The sequence below is a fragment of the Chrysochloris asiatica genome, unplaced genomic scaffold, assembly GCF_000296735.1.
Source record: "Chrysochloris asiatica unplaced genomic scaffold, ChrAsi1.0 scaffold00146, whole genome shotgun sequence".
In the NCBI taxonomy this organism is placed as follows: domain Eukaryota; kingdom Metazoa; phylum Chordata; class Mammalia; order Afrosoricida; family Chrysochloridae; genus Chrysochloris; species Chrysochloris asiatica.
The window spans coordinates 3,910,668-3,930,782 of NW_006408664.1; the positions used below are offsets into that span (position 1 = coordinate 3,910,668).

At 37.3% G+C, this 20,115-nt stretch overlaps 1 protein-coding gene across 1 annotated transcript in view; it reads right to left on the reverse strand.

The window, feature by feature from the left end:
• ZNF292 (zinc finger protein 292) overlaps positions 1-20,115 on the reverse strand; it is a 105,782-nt gene that overhangs the window by 28,498 nt on the left and 57,169 nt on the right. Inside the window, exons 2-5 of the mRNA XM_006870634.1 lie at positions 14,637-14,791; positions 14,377-14,455; positions 11,481-11,616; positions 691-893 (exon numbers count right to left, since the gene is read on the reverse strand). Coding sequence (XP_006870696.1) covers positions 691-893; positions 11,481-11,616; positions 14,377-14,455; positions 14,637-14,791 — 573 coding nt within the window. The remainder of the gene's footprint in view (positions 1-690; positions 894-11,480; positions 11,617-14,376; positions 14,456-14,636; positions 14,792-20,115) is intronic.

The following is a 20,115-nucleotide window of genomic DNA, read 5'->3' on the forward strand; positions in this document are numbered from 1 at the left end:
TAGTGAAGTCTCAGTACTCTCTCCGTTTATCTCTTGTAAGATAAGAGGTACAACTCAAGCAAGCATGTGACTTGAGTAAGGGTGGTGCCTTAAGATATACCTGCCACTGATTCTGTCGCACTGACATACAGAGCCTAGAATTTATATTGCATCAGAAACCATAGGATTATTACATTAGATCTCAAATGAAAGTCAACTACACAATACTGGGAATCATGGCATAGACAAGCTGACACATAATGTTGGGGGTACAATTCAATCCATGACTATATATAACAGAGAAAGTCTTCCTTTAAAAAAAAAAAATAAATAAAATTTTTATAAAGTTACTTGCTTAATTCAGATAGTTAAAAAGTTCTGTTAGTATCTTGAATTCAGGTGCTTAAGGCCCATATGCTGACAAATATAAATATCTTACTAACCTGTTAAACTAACACTGTTGTTTCCATAATTTAGACAAAGCATTTACAAGATCCACATTATTTACCATAAAAGCTGGGTGAAATCCATCTACACATACTTCTGAAAGCTTCTTAGACTAATCAATTGGCCATTACCTAATATCACAACAAAACATAAAGACTGACAACAATAGTTCCTCACTATCTAAAAAGGGAAGTCATAGACATATTAATCTGATTTAAAAATTATTCACTTTAAAAAATACTAACAAAAGAAAAAAATACTCACCTCTTCGATTAACTTTTCATTTGGTGATGATGTACAAAGACAGACAAGGTACGTTTGCTTAAAACTACCTTTCGTACCAATCTCTGGATGGTCAGAACACAGCTTTGCTAGAGCAGTTGCTTGACTTAACTGATTTGTTTTGATTAGATGTTTAATTCTCATATCCAACAAGATGGGGCCCTCAAAAGCTAAAAATTCATTCACTTTAAAAAATAAGACATAATAGATTATTAACATTCAGTAGTAATTCATTTGCAATACATATACTTATAAGGAATATATTTTAAAAAGTGCAAGAATAAATGTGTTATTTTGTGATTTTACTATTCAGCTTGTAAGCTTATAATTTAAAAAATGCTTGATCTTACAAAGCAAAAGAAGATCATTTTACTAACTTTTAAGAGATGCAGTAAGTATTTTTGCACCTTAGAATACCACCACTTAGAATGAGCTGATAAAAATAATTCTGTATTAAGTTCTAATATACTGAAATTACACTACATTCTTTTTCTTACAGCAGTTTTCTCAACTAGCAGGGATTTGTACCCCTAGAAATATGTAATGCTAAGACATTACATACTTATATGGGCAACTACAAAAGATATTTTGATATAAGATGGAATTCAAGTATTAATTTGTTCAGCATCGATGAAGTACTTTTTTTCCTTATAAGTGTTTTGGCAGAAACTGAATGAACTACATACTATACTATCAAAAAGCAAATCAGAAGGGAGATTTGGTTGACAGATAAATTCCATAAAACTTTAGTAGATCTATGTTATTTTTTAAACATCTATTGGTAAATATCAATATCTACTTAATTAAGACCTGCTCTTACATAAGAAGCAGGAGAAAGATGAGGGTGTGTCTGCTCCCATAAAGATGTACGTGTTGGAAACCCTAAGGAGCAGGTTCTACACTGTCCTATCGTTTTAGATGGCTATGAGCTGGAATCGACTTGATGGCTGTGGATTTCATTATACATAATACATTTCTATTCTGTTCATATCCTTGGATTTCCTGATGCTTGTTTGATCATCTAAGAAAGAATTTAATTTTTAGCTTTTACATTTGTGAAGTTCTAAGAATGTTAATTTTTATAATTATAAACGTAAACCTTGCCTTAAGTTTTCTATAACAGGATGAAAATCAAGTTTAAACTCTATTTGGAGATGGTTAGGTTGGGAGGCATTATGACTCTGTAGGTTAAGCACTGGGCTGCTAACCACAAGGTCAGTGGTTTGAACACACCAGCTGCTCCAGGAAAAGAAGATGTGGTTTGAACACACCAGCTGCTCCAGGAAAAGAAGATGAGGCTTTCTGCTCCTGCAAAGATTTACAAACTTGGAAACCATATGCAGGGTTCCATGAGTCAGAACCAACTCAATAAAGCATAACAAAACAGGCTAAAACCTTGGCAGATTTTTAGCAAAAAAAATTTTTCATGCCCTATAAACATAAGTATATATATAAATCATATATATACTCTCACTACTTGCAAATAAACTGGCAGATATGTTTAGTAAGGAATTTGTGAGTCAGAAGAAGGAGGATGAGAGAATAAAGTATGTCTAAACAGTCATGGACTTCTGGTGTAGCACTGTAGGATAAGGACAGTACTGCAAGGTCAGTATGAACCACAGGTCAGTGGTTCAAGATCACTAGTTACTCCTTGGAAACCCTATACTGGGTCACTGTGAATCAGAAGTAACTTGACAACACTTAACAACAACAAAAGTCAAAGCAGATTAATTTAAGTAAATTACGTTACTCCTCTCTAAAAAATTAACTCAAAATGGATCATACACCTAAATGTAAAATGCAAAGAAAGCTATAAAACTTCTAGAAGAAAACACAGAAAAATCTGTGATTTTGGGTTTGGTGGTGAGTTTTTTGGTATAAAACTTTCAAAAGCATAATCCATGATAGAATAAATTGGTAAACTGGAATAGATAAAACATGGAAGCTTCTGGTCAGTTAAAGATACTGTTAAGATAATGAAACCACAAGCAAAACATACACCTGTTAATATCCAAAGGACACCTAAAACTCAACAAATAATTACTACCGTTAAGTGCCAATGAGTCAGTTCCAATTCATAGTCACCCTGTACAGGTTTTCTGAGGAGCAGCTGGTATGTTTTAACCACAAACCTTGCGATTAGCAGGTCTAATGCTTATCCTACAGTGTCACCAGGACAAAAATAATGTAATTTTCAAAATGGACAAAAAGATCTGAACATATATACCTTACCAAAGATGTACAGATGGCAAATACGTAGATGAAAAATACCCAATATCTTCTGTTATTATAAAAATGTAAATTAAAACAACAATAAGATATCAATGCATGCCTACTAGAGTCCAGGTGGAGCACTATAGGATAAGCACTGGACCACAAGATCAGTTTGAACCTCAAAGCTGGTGGTTCAAATCCACCAGCCACTTCTTGGAAACCCTACACAGGGTCACTATAAATTGGAACCAACTTACTGGAACTTAACAACAACAACGTATCTATTATCCACAGCCATCAGGTCAATTCCAACTCAGAGTGACCACACAGGTCAGAGGAGAGATGCTCCTTATGGTTTCTGAGACGGGAACAGACAGATCATCTTTCTTCTCGAGCTGCTTGTGGGTTTGAACGCTTAACCCACTGGACCACTAAGGCTCCTTATACATATATCAGAATGCTAAAATTCCCAAGATAATACCAACTGTTGATGTAGAGTGTGAAGTAAGAAGAACTTTTATTCACTGATGAGCATGCAAATTAGTGCCATCACTTTGAAAAACACTCCTAGAGATTTACTCAATACAAAATCTGCATACAAATGTTTATAGCAATTTTTTATATTGCCAAAAATTGACAGCAAACGGATGCCCTTCAATAGGTGAATGGATAAACAAACTGTGATACAGTCATACAATGAAATAAAAAGGGTGATGCTATTAAGCCACACAAAGTCAAGGACAAATGTTAAATATCATATACTGTTATGTAACTGAAACCAATATGATTTCAATGTTATTTTATTCTGGAAAAGGAAAAATTTTAATAAGAGACCCAAAATAGATCAGTACATTTCAGGGGCTCAGAGAAAGGTTGAATAAGGATTTACATAGGCAGTAAAACTATTTTGTATGATACTGTGTAATGGTGGATTCAAGACACTGTGCATCTGTTAAAATCTATAAAATTGTATATGACAAGGAGAGAATTTTGGTATGTAAGTTCAAAGGCCCACGGTAGAATGTAGACTACAACAAAATTATCTAACTGCACTACAAATATGCTACGTATGCTACTGAAAGGTGGAAGAATGCCTCAGAAAGGGGAAAGAACCTAACTGAAACAATATTAAAGGGATGGAGGAGTAAGGTGCTGACCTAAATAATAATAGAAAGGACTGGAGTTTGTAAAAATAAAGGGAAAGCGCACTATATAAAAGTATTTATTCTAACTGATTATGGGTTGTTTTTGTTAAGTGTCAAGTCATTTCCAACTCATAGTGACCCTGTCTGTATAAGGTTTCCAAGGTTTTAGACCTTCATGGAAGCAGAAAGCCTCAGCTCATCTTTCACCTACAGTGTGGCTGGTGGACTCAAACTGTGGACCTTGTGGTTTGCAGTCCAGTGCTTATCATATGGAACAACCACGCTCCCCAATAAGGGATGCAAGTTAACAATTCTGAAACCACAACACATGTGTACTGGGATTGATGAATTAAGTAAATGGATGGTAATGGTGGAAGAAGCCACTCTGAAAAGGATACACACTATATACTTCCAATTACATGGCAGGTTACAGATAAACAAGAGGAAGATGCTAGCATGACCCATGTGATAATGAACTAGAGTTGGAGACATCAGTATCAAATCATATTTACACAGCTGGCTACCTAACTATTTATAAATGTATATACACATTGGGATCTAAGTGATTAAACACAGAAGGGTTAGCAGTTTGAACCCACCAGCTGCTCTGTTAAGAGAAAGCTGTGGCAATCTGCTTCCATTAAGATTTATGCCTTTGAAACCCTTTGGGGAAGTTCTACTCAGTCTTACAGGGTCACTATGAATTGAAATTCACTGACAGCAGTGGGTTTGATTTTTGGTTTTGTTTTATACACAGGTTAGTATACACACATACATATTCTTGCTCTGTCTATTAAAAAAACCTAGAAGCAGCAATACCCCAGAAGTGATGAGCACACTTAACTACCAAATCTTGATTCTAACACTGCTGTTAAAAACAACAAAACCAAAACAACAACAAAAAAGAACACCAAATAACAAGGCTCCTGGGAGAAATGGCTGATTCCCAGATTGTTGTTGTTGTTAAGCGCCGTCGAGTTGATTCTGACCCATAATGACCCTGTATAGCGTTTCTGAGGAGTGGCTGGTGAGCTTGAACTGCTGACCTTGCAGTTCAAACGGCTTTGAAGTCTGGCACATTAACCCACAGTGCCACACCAGGATTCCGATAGGGACAGAATATAAGCCCGTTAAGGCTAGAGTATCGTGTAATGCCAGAAAGAAGGCTGTATTAAAACAGTAATAAAAATGCCACAATGGGGTATGTCAAAAGGATACAGAAACTTAAAGAGTTACCAGCTGCCTACACGAAAATAATTTGAGCAACAATAGTATTGGATTCATTAGGCAATTCTGCTGCAAAAGACCTCTTTAAAGTATTTAAGAGCAAAGACATCAGTTTGAGGACTAAGGTGTACCTAACCCATGCCATGGTATTTTCAATAACCTCATATGCATGTGAAAATTGGACAGTGAATAAAGAAGGCCTTACAAGAACTGATGCATTTGAGTTACAGTGTTGGAGAAGAATATTAAAAGTACCATGGATTGTCAGAAGAACAAACAAATCTGTGTTTGAAGAAATACAACCAAAATGCTCCTTGGTAGTAAGGATGGCAAGACTTTGCCTATCATACTTTGGACATACTATCAGGAGGGACCATTCTCTGAAGAAGGACATCATGCTAGGTAAAGTGGAAGGTCAGTGAAAAAGAGGAAGACCCCCGAGTGAAATGAACTGGCACAGTGGTAGCACCAACGGGCTCAAGCTTAACAACAACTGGGAGGATGGTGCAAGACTTGGGCAGTGTTTCATTCCTGTGCACAAGGTTACTAGGAGTCGAAATTGACTTGACAGCACCTAACAACAACACATCCAAAGTAAAAGTAAATATTAATGTTGTTGTTGTTAAGTGCCTTCGAGTCGGTTCCGACCCATAGTGACCCTGTACAGGGTTTCCGAGGGTGTAAATCCTTATGGGAGTAGAAAGTCTCATCTTTCTCCCGTGGAGCGGCTGGTAGTTTCGAACCGCTGACCTTAAGGTTCGCAACCCGATTCGTAACCACTACGCTACCAGAGCTCCATGAGTCCATACTAATATTAATGACTGAATAAATGAGGGTATGAGATCAATTTCTAATAGAGAATAATTCCAAATATTCTACTCCTCAAGGAAATAACGTATAACTCTTCATTCCTTAAATGTGGCTTTTGATTAGTGACTCCTATCCAAAGAGTTAGGAATCCTGGTGTGGCACTGTGAGATAAAGCACTGGACTGCAAGGTCGGTTTGAACCACAAGGTTGGTGGTTCAAACTCACCATCTGCTCCTTGGAAACCCTAGACAGGGTTGCTATGAATTGCAACTGTTGTGAAGTACCGTTGAGTCGATTCCAACCCATAGTAACCCATAGGTTTCCAAGAAGCAGCTGGTAAGCTTGAACCATCGACCTTGTGGTTCAACCGACTTTGTAGTCTGATGCATTAGCCTACAGCGCCACACCAAGACTCAAGTAGACGGCACTTAACAACAATAACACCCAATGAGTTAACTATGGAAACAGGGTGGGAAGAGAAACTAACAGCAGATAATCCTGAAAAACACTACCTCAGATGCAGGGTAAGGTCACCAGTGATAAGATATGTTGACAATATGTACCCTTGGTATGATGTGACAAGAATGGCATTTTACCATGTGGTCTGTCTCCCACAAACCCATAACTGGTACTTAAGCATGAGAAAATTATTTGTTGTTGATAGGTGCCATTGAGTCGGCACCGACTCATGTCCACCTTATGCACAGCAGAACGAAACAATGTCCGAGCCTGGGCTAACCTCACTACTGCTGCCACACTGAGTCCATCGATGCTGCCACCTGGCCAATCCATCTCATTGGGGATCTTCCTCTTTTTCTCTGACCCTCATCTTACCAAACATATTAGACAAACTCTAATTGAGGGACTTTTCTACAAAATACCAGTACTTGTCGCAGCTGTCAAAGTTATCAAAACAAGGCAAGTCTGAAAATCTGTCATAGCCAAGAGGAGCCTATGGAGACACGATGACTAAATGTAATGTTTCCTGGATGGGAACTTGGAACAAAAAAAGGGCAACGGGTAACAGGAATTATAGACTTTAGTTACTAAGAATAAAGGTGTATGACTGAAGCACTGCTGCTGCTGTTGTTGTCGTTAAGTGCCATTGAGTCTATTCCAACTTTCAGCAACCCTGTACAGGATTTCCAAGGAGCAGCTGGGGAGTTTGAACTGCTGACCTTGTGATTCACAGTCCAGTACTGATCCTGTAGTGCCAGTAGCACATATTAAGAAAAACCACAAAAGAATTGTAATTTTGGTAACCTAAGTTAAGAGGAGCATCTATCCGTAGGTCACATTAAGTATAAATTATGAAAATAAAGTAACAATATTGGAGTCCTGGTCTAGCACTGTAGGATAAACACTGGACTACTAACTGCAATGTTAGTGGTTCAAACCCCTCAGTCTCTCCTTGAAAACCCTATACAGAGTCACTGTGGTTCGGAACTGACTAATCGTCACTTAACAACAATGGTTTATTAATAGTGACAAATGTACTCTATACTATACTAAAGTAAGATGTTCATAATAGGGGAGTCTTGATGTGATGTATATGGTAGCTATGCTAGCATCATAATTTTTCTATAAATCTAGAACTATTCTAAAAATCTTTTTAAAATCTTATTTAAAAAATAATAAAATAGGATCAGCAATGGAATTAAAACTACAAGGTCGGCAATTCAAATCCACCAGTTGTTCCTTGGAAACCCTATCATATACTGGTTGCTGTGAGTCAGAACTGACTGACAGCACTTAAGAACCACCACCTCAATATTGCAGCCCTGGTGTGGTGCTGTAGGAAAAGCACAGAACTGCTTATTACAATGTTGGTAGTTCAAACCCACCAGCCACTTCTTATAAACCTTACACAGACCGTTATGAGTCAGAACCAACTAGATAGCAATAAGCAACAACCACCACCTAAATATTGAACATTCTTATCAAAAGAACACTATCTCAACACTTGTTAAGCTCTGTGAAAAATTCCTTAAAGACTAAGAGGAGAACCATAGGCCATATACAAAGACCAAAGGACTCAAGGCAAGCAGGTAGATTTCTCTTAAGTACTCTCAGAGGATCAACTTTTGGACATGCCCTTTTAATGTTATTCTAAGATCTGTTATTATTAACAATGTGTATGCAAGATCTGATGAAGGAAACTGAAAAGGGAAAAAAACCCTCAAATTCGAAAGTTTCTTGATAAGCAGAGGAAATAATGACTCCAACGCAAGAAAATTGTTGTTGTTAAGTGTCACTGAGTCGATTCCAACCCAAAGCAACCGTGTACAGAGTTTCCGAGGAGCAGGGGGTGAGCAGTTCAAACAACTTTGTAGTCTGGTGCATTAACCCACAGTGGCACACCAGGACTCCACAAGGAAATTAAAAGGGGGAAAAAAAGTAATGAGTGTCTATGCCAAAAGACAAAGTATAAAAATGTACATGGAGGAAAGGCATAAGTTTAAGAGTTGTTAAGTGCCATCGAGTTGGTCCCGACCCACAGAGACTCTATAGGGTTTCTGAGGAGCAGCCGGTAAACTTGAACCACCAACTTTGAAGTCCAAACCAACTTTGCAGTCCAGTGCATTAACCCACAGCACCTTAGTAAGACTCCAATGTTAGAGTTGTTGTTGTGAAGTGCTGTTGAGTTGGTTCCGACCCACATCGACCCTGTAGAGGGTTTCCGAGGAGCAGTTGGTGAGCCTGAACCACCGACCTTACAGTTCAAATGGCTTTGCAGTCTGGCGCATTAACTCACAGCACCACACCAGGACTCGGGTGGTTATGTGCTTCGGTTCCAACTCATAGAGACCCTGTACAGGGTTTCCAATGTTGTAAATCTTTATGGGAGCAGAAAGCCTCATCTTTCTCCTACAGAACAGCTGGCAGTTTTGAACTGTTGACCTTGTGGTTCACAGCCTGATTCATAACCACGATGCTACCAGAGTAGCAGATCTTAAAAAAATAGAAAAGAACTTTGTGATTTTAGTAACCTCATTGAGTTGTGAGAATGATATGGCTACTCAAATGTCACATCATAGGGTCACTTAAGTATACATTGTTAGAATGAAGGAATTAAGAGTTTCATTCACTAACTTCAAAGCTGGCCAGATCATATTTGGGGTACACATTCTGTTCTGAGAATTCTGTTCTGAGAATTAAAGGGAATAACAAAAACATAAAATGTATTCAGAGAGCGGAAATCATGATTGTGGACTTAAAATCATGCCACATCAGGAAGGCTTTTAGTCTTCAAAAGAGTAGATGAGTAAAGATATGATGGCTATCTTTAAAAATCTTAATCTACTGAGTAACAGAGGAACTTATACTTTGTGTAGTATGGGTGTTGTTATTGTTGTTAAATGCTCTCGAGTCAATCCTGACCCATAGCGATCCTGTATAGGGTTTCTGAGGAGCAGCTGGTGAGCTTGAACCGCCAACCTTGCAGTTCAAATGGCTTTGCAGGCTGGCGCATTAACCCACAGCGCCACACCGTAGGGGTATATATATTCAAAATATGGAGCCTATAAGAATGCAATTTTCACAATGAAGATTTTTTTAAAGCAGGTTAAGAATGGATTGAACTAGAATTACCTTTTTCCAGAAGTGTTCAAATAAAGACCAATTTTATTTATCAGTGATACTGTTTGAATGTGCTTAACAATGCATTTGTTAGCAGATGTCTCTGCCCATCTTTTTACTGCTTTATTGCTTGGCTTTCACTGTCCTAATTATTCTCATGGCTACTGCAGTACAAAACAAAAAATAACGCAGTAAAGAGATGGGCAGAGACAAATGCGAATAGATGCAATGTTAGGCACATTTAAACAAATTATCTTTTAAAATAAAGTTTCAATCTCTGCTAAGGTAAAGACTTTGTTTCCTTGCTTTAGCATACTGAAGATCTTAGTAAAAATGATCTAGAAACGGACAATGGAAAAAAAAGAGATTTAAGAATGATTTCAATTCCTGTCTCAGCTGCCTTTCACCACTGGCAATGATGAACTAGGAAAAGGCAAGTAAACTTTCTGAACCTCTGTTTTCTCATTTGTATAACAGGGATAATACAGATTCTACCTTGTTCACAGGAGGTTAAATGAAACCATGCATATAAAAGCACTTTTTCAAACAAGAACTATATAGCTTAATACTTTTTCTTATACATTATATTTCTAAAACCAGAAAAGATTAGAGTTATATACTTTTGACACTAAAAGTAAAGCATAGTGGTGTCAATATATTAGGAATAAAACTTGATGTACAAAATTTTCAACTTAGAATTTTTTTAAGTGATTAAAATCTTAAAAAATGATAGTCTATTTTTCATTTCTCCAAAATCTTAATTAAGAACATTGTAGCTAACCTATGGATATTCACACACTTCCTACGAAAATTAAGTAAGAGAAACACTTCTAGAACTACAATGAAAGGATGCAGTGTACAATGAAAGAGAAAACGGTAAAAACCAGGAGGAATCAGTTTAAAGAGAAATTGAGAGATTAGCTAGGAGGCCTTTTATTAAATACCAGAATTCTAGAAAAGTTTACAAGCCCTGGCCTTCTCATGGCCTTATTTTTTCAAATGACCTTTTTGCTATTACATAGCAAAGTCTCAGAGCATGCCATCAGACACCAAGAAAAGCATCAATACAAGATGGAAGAAGGTTACAGTGGTAAATATACGCTTTTTCCATTAGACATACTGCAATTAAAAAAATTTTTTCCCAATAAAAACTTGGAAAAACACTTTTTGTTTTCTCCAGCTGTTAAATATCTTTGGAAAAGTTAAGTTGAAATATAGGCACTTTCCTAAACAGTCTACAGAAAAATACCTAAAAGAGAACTATGATGTTATTTATGGTATATATTATTTTTGAACTCTGAACATTAAGTATTATATGTTATTATTGACAGAATCTTTTATTGCCTGAATTTATAAGATAGCAACATAGCAGAACAAAGTAAGAGTTAGGAAACAATCTGTTTGAACAGTACTAATCTCGGGGACAGAAAGTTTCACATCCTAGCAGTGATTTCTTACTTTCTCTTAAGGAAAATCATTTCACAGCTCTATTTGTTCTTCTGTCATATAAATTAGCTTACCAAATGAAGGCTAGATTACTACCTGCCAGGGATACTGCAGAGGGGATTCCTCTGTGGAAAAGATATTAGGAATAAGTTTTAGTTTCATTGTTACTTTAAGAATCTATAATTGTATGAATACATTTTCCTCAAAACAAAGTAATTAAAGGAGAAGGGCCTCAAGCACCTCAGATGATACTGAATTACATGATCCTTCTTCGGGATATTTTGAGATAAATTTATCAAAACAACTTTTAATTCCTTAAAAAAATCTCTCTCTCTCTCAAAAATTTACCTTTATCCTTATCCAATGGTTCCTGGGAAAGAATAGTGCACAGTACCGGGTTTTTCCATACCCCAGTCTCTTGAGCTAGAGTAGCTAAAAAATTCAATTCACAGCTGCCATTCTCCATCAGCTTTTCATGAGCTACCTACAGATATTAAATAAACATCCAAATAATTACATTTTTTTAAATAAAGCAAGCTTATCAAGTTTTAAATATAATACTAAGCTTTTGAAAAACACAACTTTCATCTTAAAATTTTCATGTCATGTTACAAAATGTTGAATAACTTTCCTTCTGATTTAAAAAAATGAATCTAAAGGATGTCAACTAAATTAATTATAGCCTTAAATAAATTTATTAAAATTAAAAAATATATATATATCTAAGCCAAGAAAGGTTATTTTTCAAAGAGGCTATGAAATATATCCAGAACCGTAAAAGACCATATGCACCATATATTCTAGGTGCTGCCAAATATTTTTTCTCCAAAATTTGCTATCGTTAACAAATTTCCGATTGACATCAAAGTCAAAGTGACAAATTACAAATATTCTGAAATATGGGACTTAAGAAAACTAAATGCATGCCTTTTTATGACTTTGGCAATTCCATATTAAAACTGACACAGAATCCTGTAAGTGTTCAGGCAACTAGCTTATCTTTCAGGCCACAAAAGACTAATCACTTTTATTCAATTCAGAATACATTCACTAAGAATTTCTATAGGTAAAACACTGGGAAAGATAGCAACTAGTTCCCTTCTTTATGGATTTTATCCTCTAGTTGGATAAGGAAATGTTTAAAGAGTTAAAACACAAGCAAAAAGAAACAAATATTCCTAAATAGGTATAAGCAAGCACTGAAGGAACCCTTGAAAGAGAGCAAAGTGTCATAGAAACTCTTGAAGCTCTGTTCACACAAAAATCTCTTACTCAAAAGATATTACAACAAAGTTCAAGTTTGTCAAGAAACTTTCTTTGAGGAGTAACTGAAGGCTACCCTGGAAGGATTTAAAAGAGTTGGTTCGATTTCAGTTACCCATATAAAACCTATCAACTTGTCCTGTTGTCTCAAAAAGGGAAATTCAAAAGCATGCAGACAAAATCTACTATATAAAAACTACTATATTTGTGTGTAAACAATTTAATCAATTATATTGTACACAGTTCTAAATATAAAACAATGAAACACTCTGAAATATTTATCTAAAAATAAACAATAAGGATAAAATCTATGACACAAGCTATTGATATACTTAAGTATAAACTGCAGGATCAAAAAGTTAGTTGCAAAGTGACAAAAAGGACAAGACACTTTGATTCAACTAGCAGTTATTAAGGATCCATTATATATATATAAAAGGAGCTCTAATGGCATAGTGGTTATGAGTCAGGCTGCTAACTCTCAGGTCAACAGTAGAAACTATCAGCCATTCCGTAGCAGAAAGATGAGGCTTTCTGTGCCTGTAAAGATTTACAGCCTCGGAAACCCTATACAGGGTCCAATAAGTTGGAACCAAATCCACAGCACACAACCACCACCACCCAACACTACCACCAAACATCTATCATGTTTAAGATACTAAGTGGAACCTTGTGATATTAAAAAAGATTCCTATTTCCAAGGAACTTGTATTTAATGTAGATTTAATGCCCAATGTTAAAATAACAGAGATTATTTCTCTGCCTAAAGTTTATTTCACGTGCTTCCAAAATTTGAGACTAATCCTCTTTAACAATCTCCTATAGAAAAAAGTAAGATCAAAAGACATTTTAAGAATTCTGGTAGGAATATAGGGAGATCGATATACCTGGTAAGGAGCTCTGGTAGCGTAGTGGTTATGAATCAGGCTGTTAACCTCAAGGTTGGCAGTTCGAAACTACCAGCTGTTCCGTGGTAGAAAGATGAGGCTTTCTGCTCTAGTAAAGATTTGCAGCCTCGGAAACCCTGTGCAGGGTCAGTATGAGTCGGACCCGACTCCACGGCACATGACAACAACAACAATATATCTTTTGGGAGTCCTGGTGTGGCACCGTAGGTTAAGCACTGGACTGTTAACCATAAGGTTGGTGGTTCAAACCCACCAGCCACTCCTTGGAAACTCTATACAGGGTCATTATGAATTGGGACTAACTCAATGGCACTTAACAACAACATATACCTTCTGAAGTTACCTAGTAGGAATATTCTTTTTAAAACACTAACCAATTAATCAAAATTTACCTGAAGTTAAAATACATCCAACATAATCAAATTTAATATTTGGAATAAAACTAATATTCCTAAGTAACTGCTAACTTGTGCAAGTATCATATATTAACAGAACTAAAAAATTGCACAATTAAGGAAAGAGACAAAATATATGCTTTCAAATACAGGAGAAAAAGCACGGGTTTTAGAGTAAAAAATCTTCGTTCATAGAACTATTCTGTGACATTAGCTGCATACATTTAGGCAGATAAATATATTACAGTATGAGCCTAAGTTACTTCACCTGTAAAATGGGGAAGATATACCTATCCACATGTTCTTTTCATAAGGATTAAATATGTTAAGCTCTTATAAAGCATAGTGTAGACTTTTATCAGTTAAACAAACTATTTCTAAAATCCAAATGAGTATTTTTGCTTGTGTTCCCTTCTGTTCTACCAAAGTTCTAATTATAAGATTTTAAGAATAGTGAAATACTCACTCAAACTACGTAAATGGATATCCATCTACCTACATTTATTGGACATATACTATACGTACAACACTATACGTATGACACTAGTGTTAAGAGCAGCACATTAATGTTTGTCATTACGTTGATGTTTTAGTTTAACCAAATAATTTTTTAAAGAATAAGGAAAACGGACACGTTGTGCCTATATTAAACTTTAACTGGCAAACAAATAGTCTCACCTGTACCAGTGTCTGAAACTGTTCCCACTGTTTATCTGATAACTCAACCCGTAGGCACAATAAAAGTTCAACACAGCTTCTAAAAAACAAAATGTTGGTAAGGATACAGATAATTATTAAAAATGAAAGTAAAAGGAAACCAGTAATTCTAACATCAACAAGACCTAATTTACTTAAACTATCTTAGAGTTGGGATATAATTTTTTTTTTTTTCCTAAAAAGCTAAATCTAGTTTTTTATTTACACAAAGGTCTACTCACAATGCCAAGCGTTCCAGAACCAATGCTACATTTTCACATTCAGAGGTAAGATAAGGTCGTGCTTTAACATAACTTTGGATAGCCACTGTGTATACCTCCAATAAAGGTAAGGGATCATCTGAAGTTTTCCATTTCTCTGCATATTCAAGAAGTGTCTGTTCAGAAAGGAAGAATAAAAAGTATGCAATATAAATGAAAACATACACTGATAAATTATTTTTCATTTCATCCTAAAAGTTACTGAAAAATGTTTTACTTTTAAAGTAACTTATACTGAATAAAATATTTAAAAAAATCAAATCAAACAAAAAACACCCCACAGCCACTGAGTATAGTTCTTTGCAGAAAACAAAATTAGTGTCACTTATCCAGAATGCATGTGATTAATCAAAGCTGGTTTCAAATTGTGAGAATTCTCTTCCCTAGTCAAAATGCAAATTCTCATCCAGTAAATTTAAACCCTAAAAACTGCTTTACAAATAGACAATACTTAACCATGTATGCACTTAAGAATTTAAAAGATTGTTTCCTTTTTTTTTTCTTTCCTCTTAGTAGATGCTGTTTACTGTTGCTGAGTCGGTTCCAACTTAACAGTATAGGGTTTCTGAGGAGTGACTGGTGAGTCAGTAACATGCAGAAAACTCAATATTTAACTATAAATGAATTGTGTATGGTCAGAATTTACACAATTTTTCAGTCCATAAGAAATAGTAATATATAACAGATTAATATTCTTTTAATAAAAAGTTTTGCAAATTTATCATATAAAGACCTTCATTCCAAAACCAAATCCACTGCCACTGAGTCAATACCAACTCACAGTGAACCTATGGTGGTGGTATTTGTATGCCGTGGAGTCTATTATGGTTCATAGCAACCCTGTATAGTACGGGTGGGGACAGTCTGGCCCAGGGGCCATTAAGGCCACGAATTCATTTGATCTAAGGGAACTGCAGTTCCAGCTATCATGTTGTTGTTGTCAAATGCCGTTGAGTCACAATTCTCGCTCACTGCAACCCTATCTAGGATTTCCAAGGAACAGCTGGTGAGTTTGAACTGACCTTGTGGCTCCTACCAACCTTGCGGTCCAGTGCATTATCCCACAATGCCATACCAGTACTCCAGCCATCACATTTTCTGTTTTTGTTAAGTACTGTCCAGTTGGTTTCAACTCATAGCAACCCTATGTAGGGTTTCTAAAGAGCAGCTGGTGAGCTTGAATTGCCAACCTTGTGGTTCAAACCACATAGCAGTCTAGCACATTAACTCAGAGCACTATACCAGACTCCAGCCATCACACTGGTGGTAGTTAGGTGCCGCCATGGAATTGGTTCTGACTCACAGCAAGCCTGTACAGGGTTTCCCAGGCTGCAAATCTTCATGGGAGCAAAAAGCCTTTCTCCTGCTGATATGCTGGTAGTTTCGAACTGCTGACTATGAGATTAGCAGCCCAACTTGTAATCACTAGAGCTCCTTAGCCATATCACATTATGGGTGAGTTAAATAAATATATGACCAAATATAGCAGGATAATTTTCAAGTTTATAATTTTGTATGGCTTGCGAATAATGCTATAATTTTGGCAGAAAAAATATCTGGTAGCGTAGTGGTTACGAATCAGGCTGCAAACCTCAAGGTCAGCAGTTCAAAACTACTAGCTGTTCCGCGGGAGAAAGATGAGGCTTTCTGCTCCCTTAAAGATTTACAGCCTCAGAAACCCTGTACAGGGTTTTTGACATTGTGAATCTTTACAGGAGAAGAAAGCCTCATTTTTCTCCCATGGAACAGGTGGGAGATTTGAACTGCAGACCTTGTGGTTTGTAGCCCAACTCTTAACCCACTAAGCTATCAGGGCTCCAAAGCAACTATATGTTGTTAAGTGTCTTCAAATTTGTGCTGACTCATAGCACCATGTAAAGGGTTATTATGGCATCTTTATGGGAGCAGAAAACCTCATCTTTCTCCCATGGAGTGGCGGATGGGCTTGAACCATCGACCTTGTAGTTAGCAGTCCAGTGCTTATCATATAGAGCCACCGTGCTCCCTATAGGTTGTAAATCTTTACAGCAACAGAAAGCCTCATCTTTCTCCCTGGAGAAGCTGGTGGGTTTGGATACCAACCTTGCGGCTAGTAGTCCAATGCTTATCCTACAGTACAATCAAGACTCCTATAAAGACTTTCAACATATACAAATCAATATTTAAGACATTAAAAAACAGTTGCAAGGTTAAGTAATTATCATAATAAAGTACTTACTTTTTAAACATAAAAGGTTCCTTATTCCAACCCATAAGATATTTCAAAATCACTAACAAAATAGTGCTTATCTAATAGAACAAAGTGATGAAAGAAACTGTTAACAGCAGTTACACACACACACAAGTCTACAGTTACTAGAACTTTCAGTTACAAAAAGTATTCCAACAGTTCTATTGCTATGTTAAATGAAGTGAGACTATGATTAAACGCTTCATAAGAAAGAACATTTATATATAATTGGTCCTATTAACGCACAAGGTCTAAGAGTCATTTCATCACATATGGAAATTCAGGTATAGCTTCCTGGTCTTGGTGTGGCACTATAGATAAGCACTGGACAACTAACCACAAGGTAAGTGGTTCAAATCCACCAGCCACTCCTTTGGAATACTACTGCAGGGTCACTGTAAATCTGAACCAAGTCAATGGTAGGGGTTTTGATTTTTAGGTTTTCCTAGAAAAGAGAAAATCATGCCTGGGAGCCATCAACGCAAGAGGCCAGGTCCCTTCAGAGGAAACCCCCTTCCAAGATTACACCTCAAGGGGAATATGCAAGTAGGCATATGGTCTGACTGGTCACCCATAAGAGGAAGTGGGGGAAAAACAGCAATGAAGCTGTGAGCTTAAGACCTGGTTGTCCAGCAGTATGACAAGACCTGGGGACTCCTAGGCCCAGACACAGTGACATGGTCACAGAAGGCTAGAGCAGAGAGTGAAACGTCCAGCTGATATGAAGTGAGGGCAGATGCACAAGAACACCTGAACTTGCAGATAGTACCCACTTGACCTGGCTCAATGGCTGGATGATCAGAACTTGATTAGAAGAAGAAAGAAGAGAAAAAAAAGAGCAATCTGTTCCAATTCGATGAACTTGTCCTATACATATGGATGTAGGAGCTCAAAAAAGGGAATAAATCTTTACAGCGAGGATCACTCCCACCCCCTCAGTACACAGGGTTGACAGGGATGGGCAATTTAGACATTGGCTGCCCAAAATGGGGGGCCTACAATGGCAAGAAGTGACTGGCTTGCAAGTTTTCAAGAGGGAGCCTAGTTCCAGAGGGTGTGGGGGAAGGTAGAATCTCCACTGAGTGGTTTCCAATCTGTCAGGACGGGGCTGATGAAAGGAGATGGGGATACGACTCTTATAGTACAATAGTGAATAATTGTTATCAGGACTGACTGTGAGGGTTGGAGATGTAAAGGTAGGTAGATGTTTTGTAACAAATGGTAGGGAGTGGTTGATTTTGTAGTTGAGGAGTGGAGGTCCGTGGGACCATCAAGGGAGAACAAATGAGTGTGGGACCCTACCCAGAGAAGCAGTGATGCCAGAGATGGAGCGGCTGGGGACTCTAGACTCAGGGAGGGAGAGAGGGCTGTGTGCTGATTGCCAAGGAGCAGGCTTGCGGGGTGTAACCTTTAGTTGTTTGATGATGCATGGAGGGGATTGTGATCATTGCAATGAAACAAAATACGATAGGATGAATGTAAGCTAATGTTCTCCCGTGTAAACTAGCACATAATTACGGTTTCGACTCATAGTGACCCTGTACAGGGTTTCCGAGGCTGTAAATCTTTACAGGAGCAGAAAGACTCACCTTTCTCCCACGGAACAGCTGGTAGTTTCCAACTGCTGACCTTGTGGTTCGCAGCCCGATTTGTAACCACTACGCTATCAGAGCTCCTTAATTAACAATAGAAACTTAAAAATAAAAAGAGAATATCATGAAGGAAAAAATCTCCATGAGGGTCTGTAGTCACTGGCACACACAGAAGCAGCTTAACAAAATGTCATTAGAAGGAAAGAAGATTGTTGGGAATTACATTCAGTGTGTTAAGACTGTAGTGACTTATGTGTTGCTATATCGCTATGCCACTGGTATTTCAAATATCAGCAGCGTCATCCATGGTGCAAAGGTTTCAATGGAGCTCTCAGATTAAGACTAACTAGGAAGGAAAAAGGCCTGGCAAACTATTTTCTGAAAATTAACTAATGAAAACCTTATGGATCACAGCACAATGAAGTCTGACACACAGTGCTGAGGATGAGCTCCCTAGATGGGAAGGCCGAAACAATAATTCAAACATACCAATAATGATCATGAAGACGGCACAGAACCAAGCAGCATTCTGTACAAGTCTTGTATGAACTAACACTCAAAAGAAACCCATCACTGCCTTGCCCTGTTATTGTTACTAGGTGCCACTGAGTTGATTTAAAACCACAGGGATCCTGTGTGACAAGCAGAACTGTCACACAGGGTTTTCTAGGCTGTCCCAGTGTGGCATCAGAGGATAAGCACTCGACCTCAAGTTCTGTTTGAACTTCAAGGTTGGTGGTTCAAACTCACCAGCTGCTCCTCAGAAAGCCTATAAAGGGTCGCTATGAGTTTTTGTTAAAATCTTTCAACAAAGTAAGGCGGCACTGGAGGCACTCATTCATCTATGCCAAGAAATCTGGAAGACAATTATCTGGTCAACTGATAGGAAGAAATCCGTATTTGTGCCATTCCAAAGAAGAGGTGACCCAAAGGAATGCGGAAATCATAGGACATTATCTTTGATATTCCATGAGAGTAAAGTTTTGCTAAAGGTAATATAGAAACGGCTGCAAGCAAACATTGGTTTGAGCCGGTTTCAGAAGACACCGTGGAACAAGGGATATCAATGCTCATGTCAGATGGATCTTGGCTGAAAGCACTGAATACCTGTGCTTTATTGACTATGCAAAGGCTTTCAATTGTATGGATCATGACAAGCTACGGACAACATTGCGAAGTGTGAGGATTCTAGAACACTTAATTGTGCTCATGAGAAACCTGTATATGGACCAAGAGTCAGTTGTTCGAACAGAACATGGGAACATTGAATGGCTTAAATTAGGAAAGGTATGCAACGGGGTTGTATTCTTTCATCATACTTATTCAACCTGTATGCTGAGCAAATAATCTGAGAAAGTGGGGTATATGAAGAAAAACATGGCATTACGATTGGAGGAAGACTAATTAACAAGCTGCGATATACAGATGATACAACAAATACAAGTATTTAAAGAGGACTTTAAATATTTACTGCTGAAGATCAAAGATCATAGCCTTCGGTATGGATTGCATCTCAATGTAAAGAAAATAAAAATCCTTACCACTCTACCAAAAAACAACATTCGTATCAATGGAGAAAAGATACTGAAGTTGTCAAAGACTTCATTTTTCTTGGATC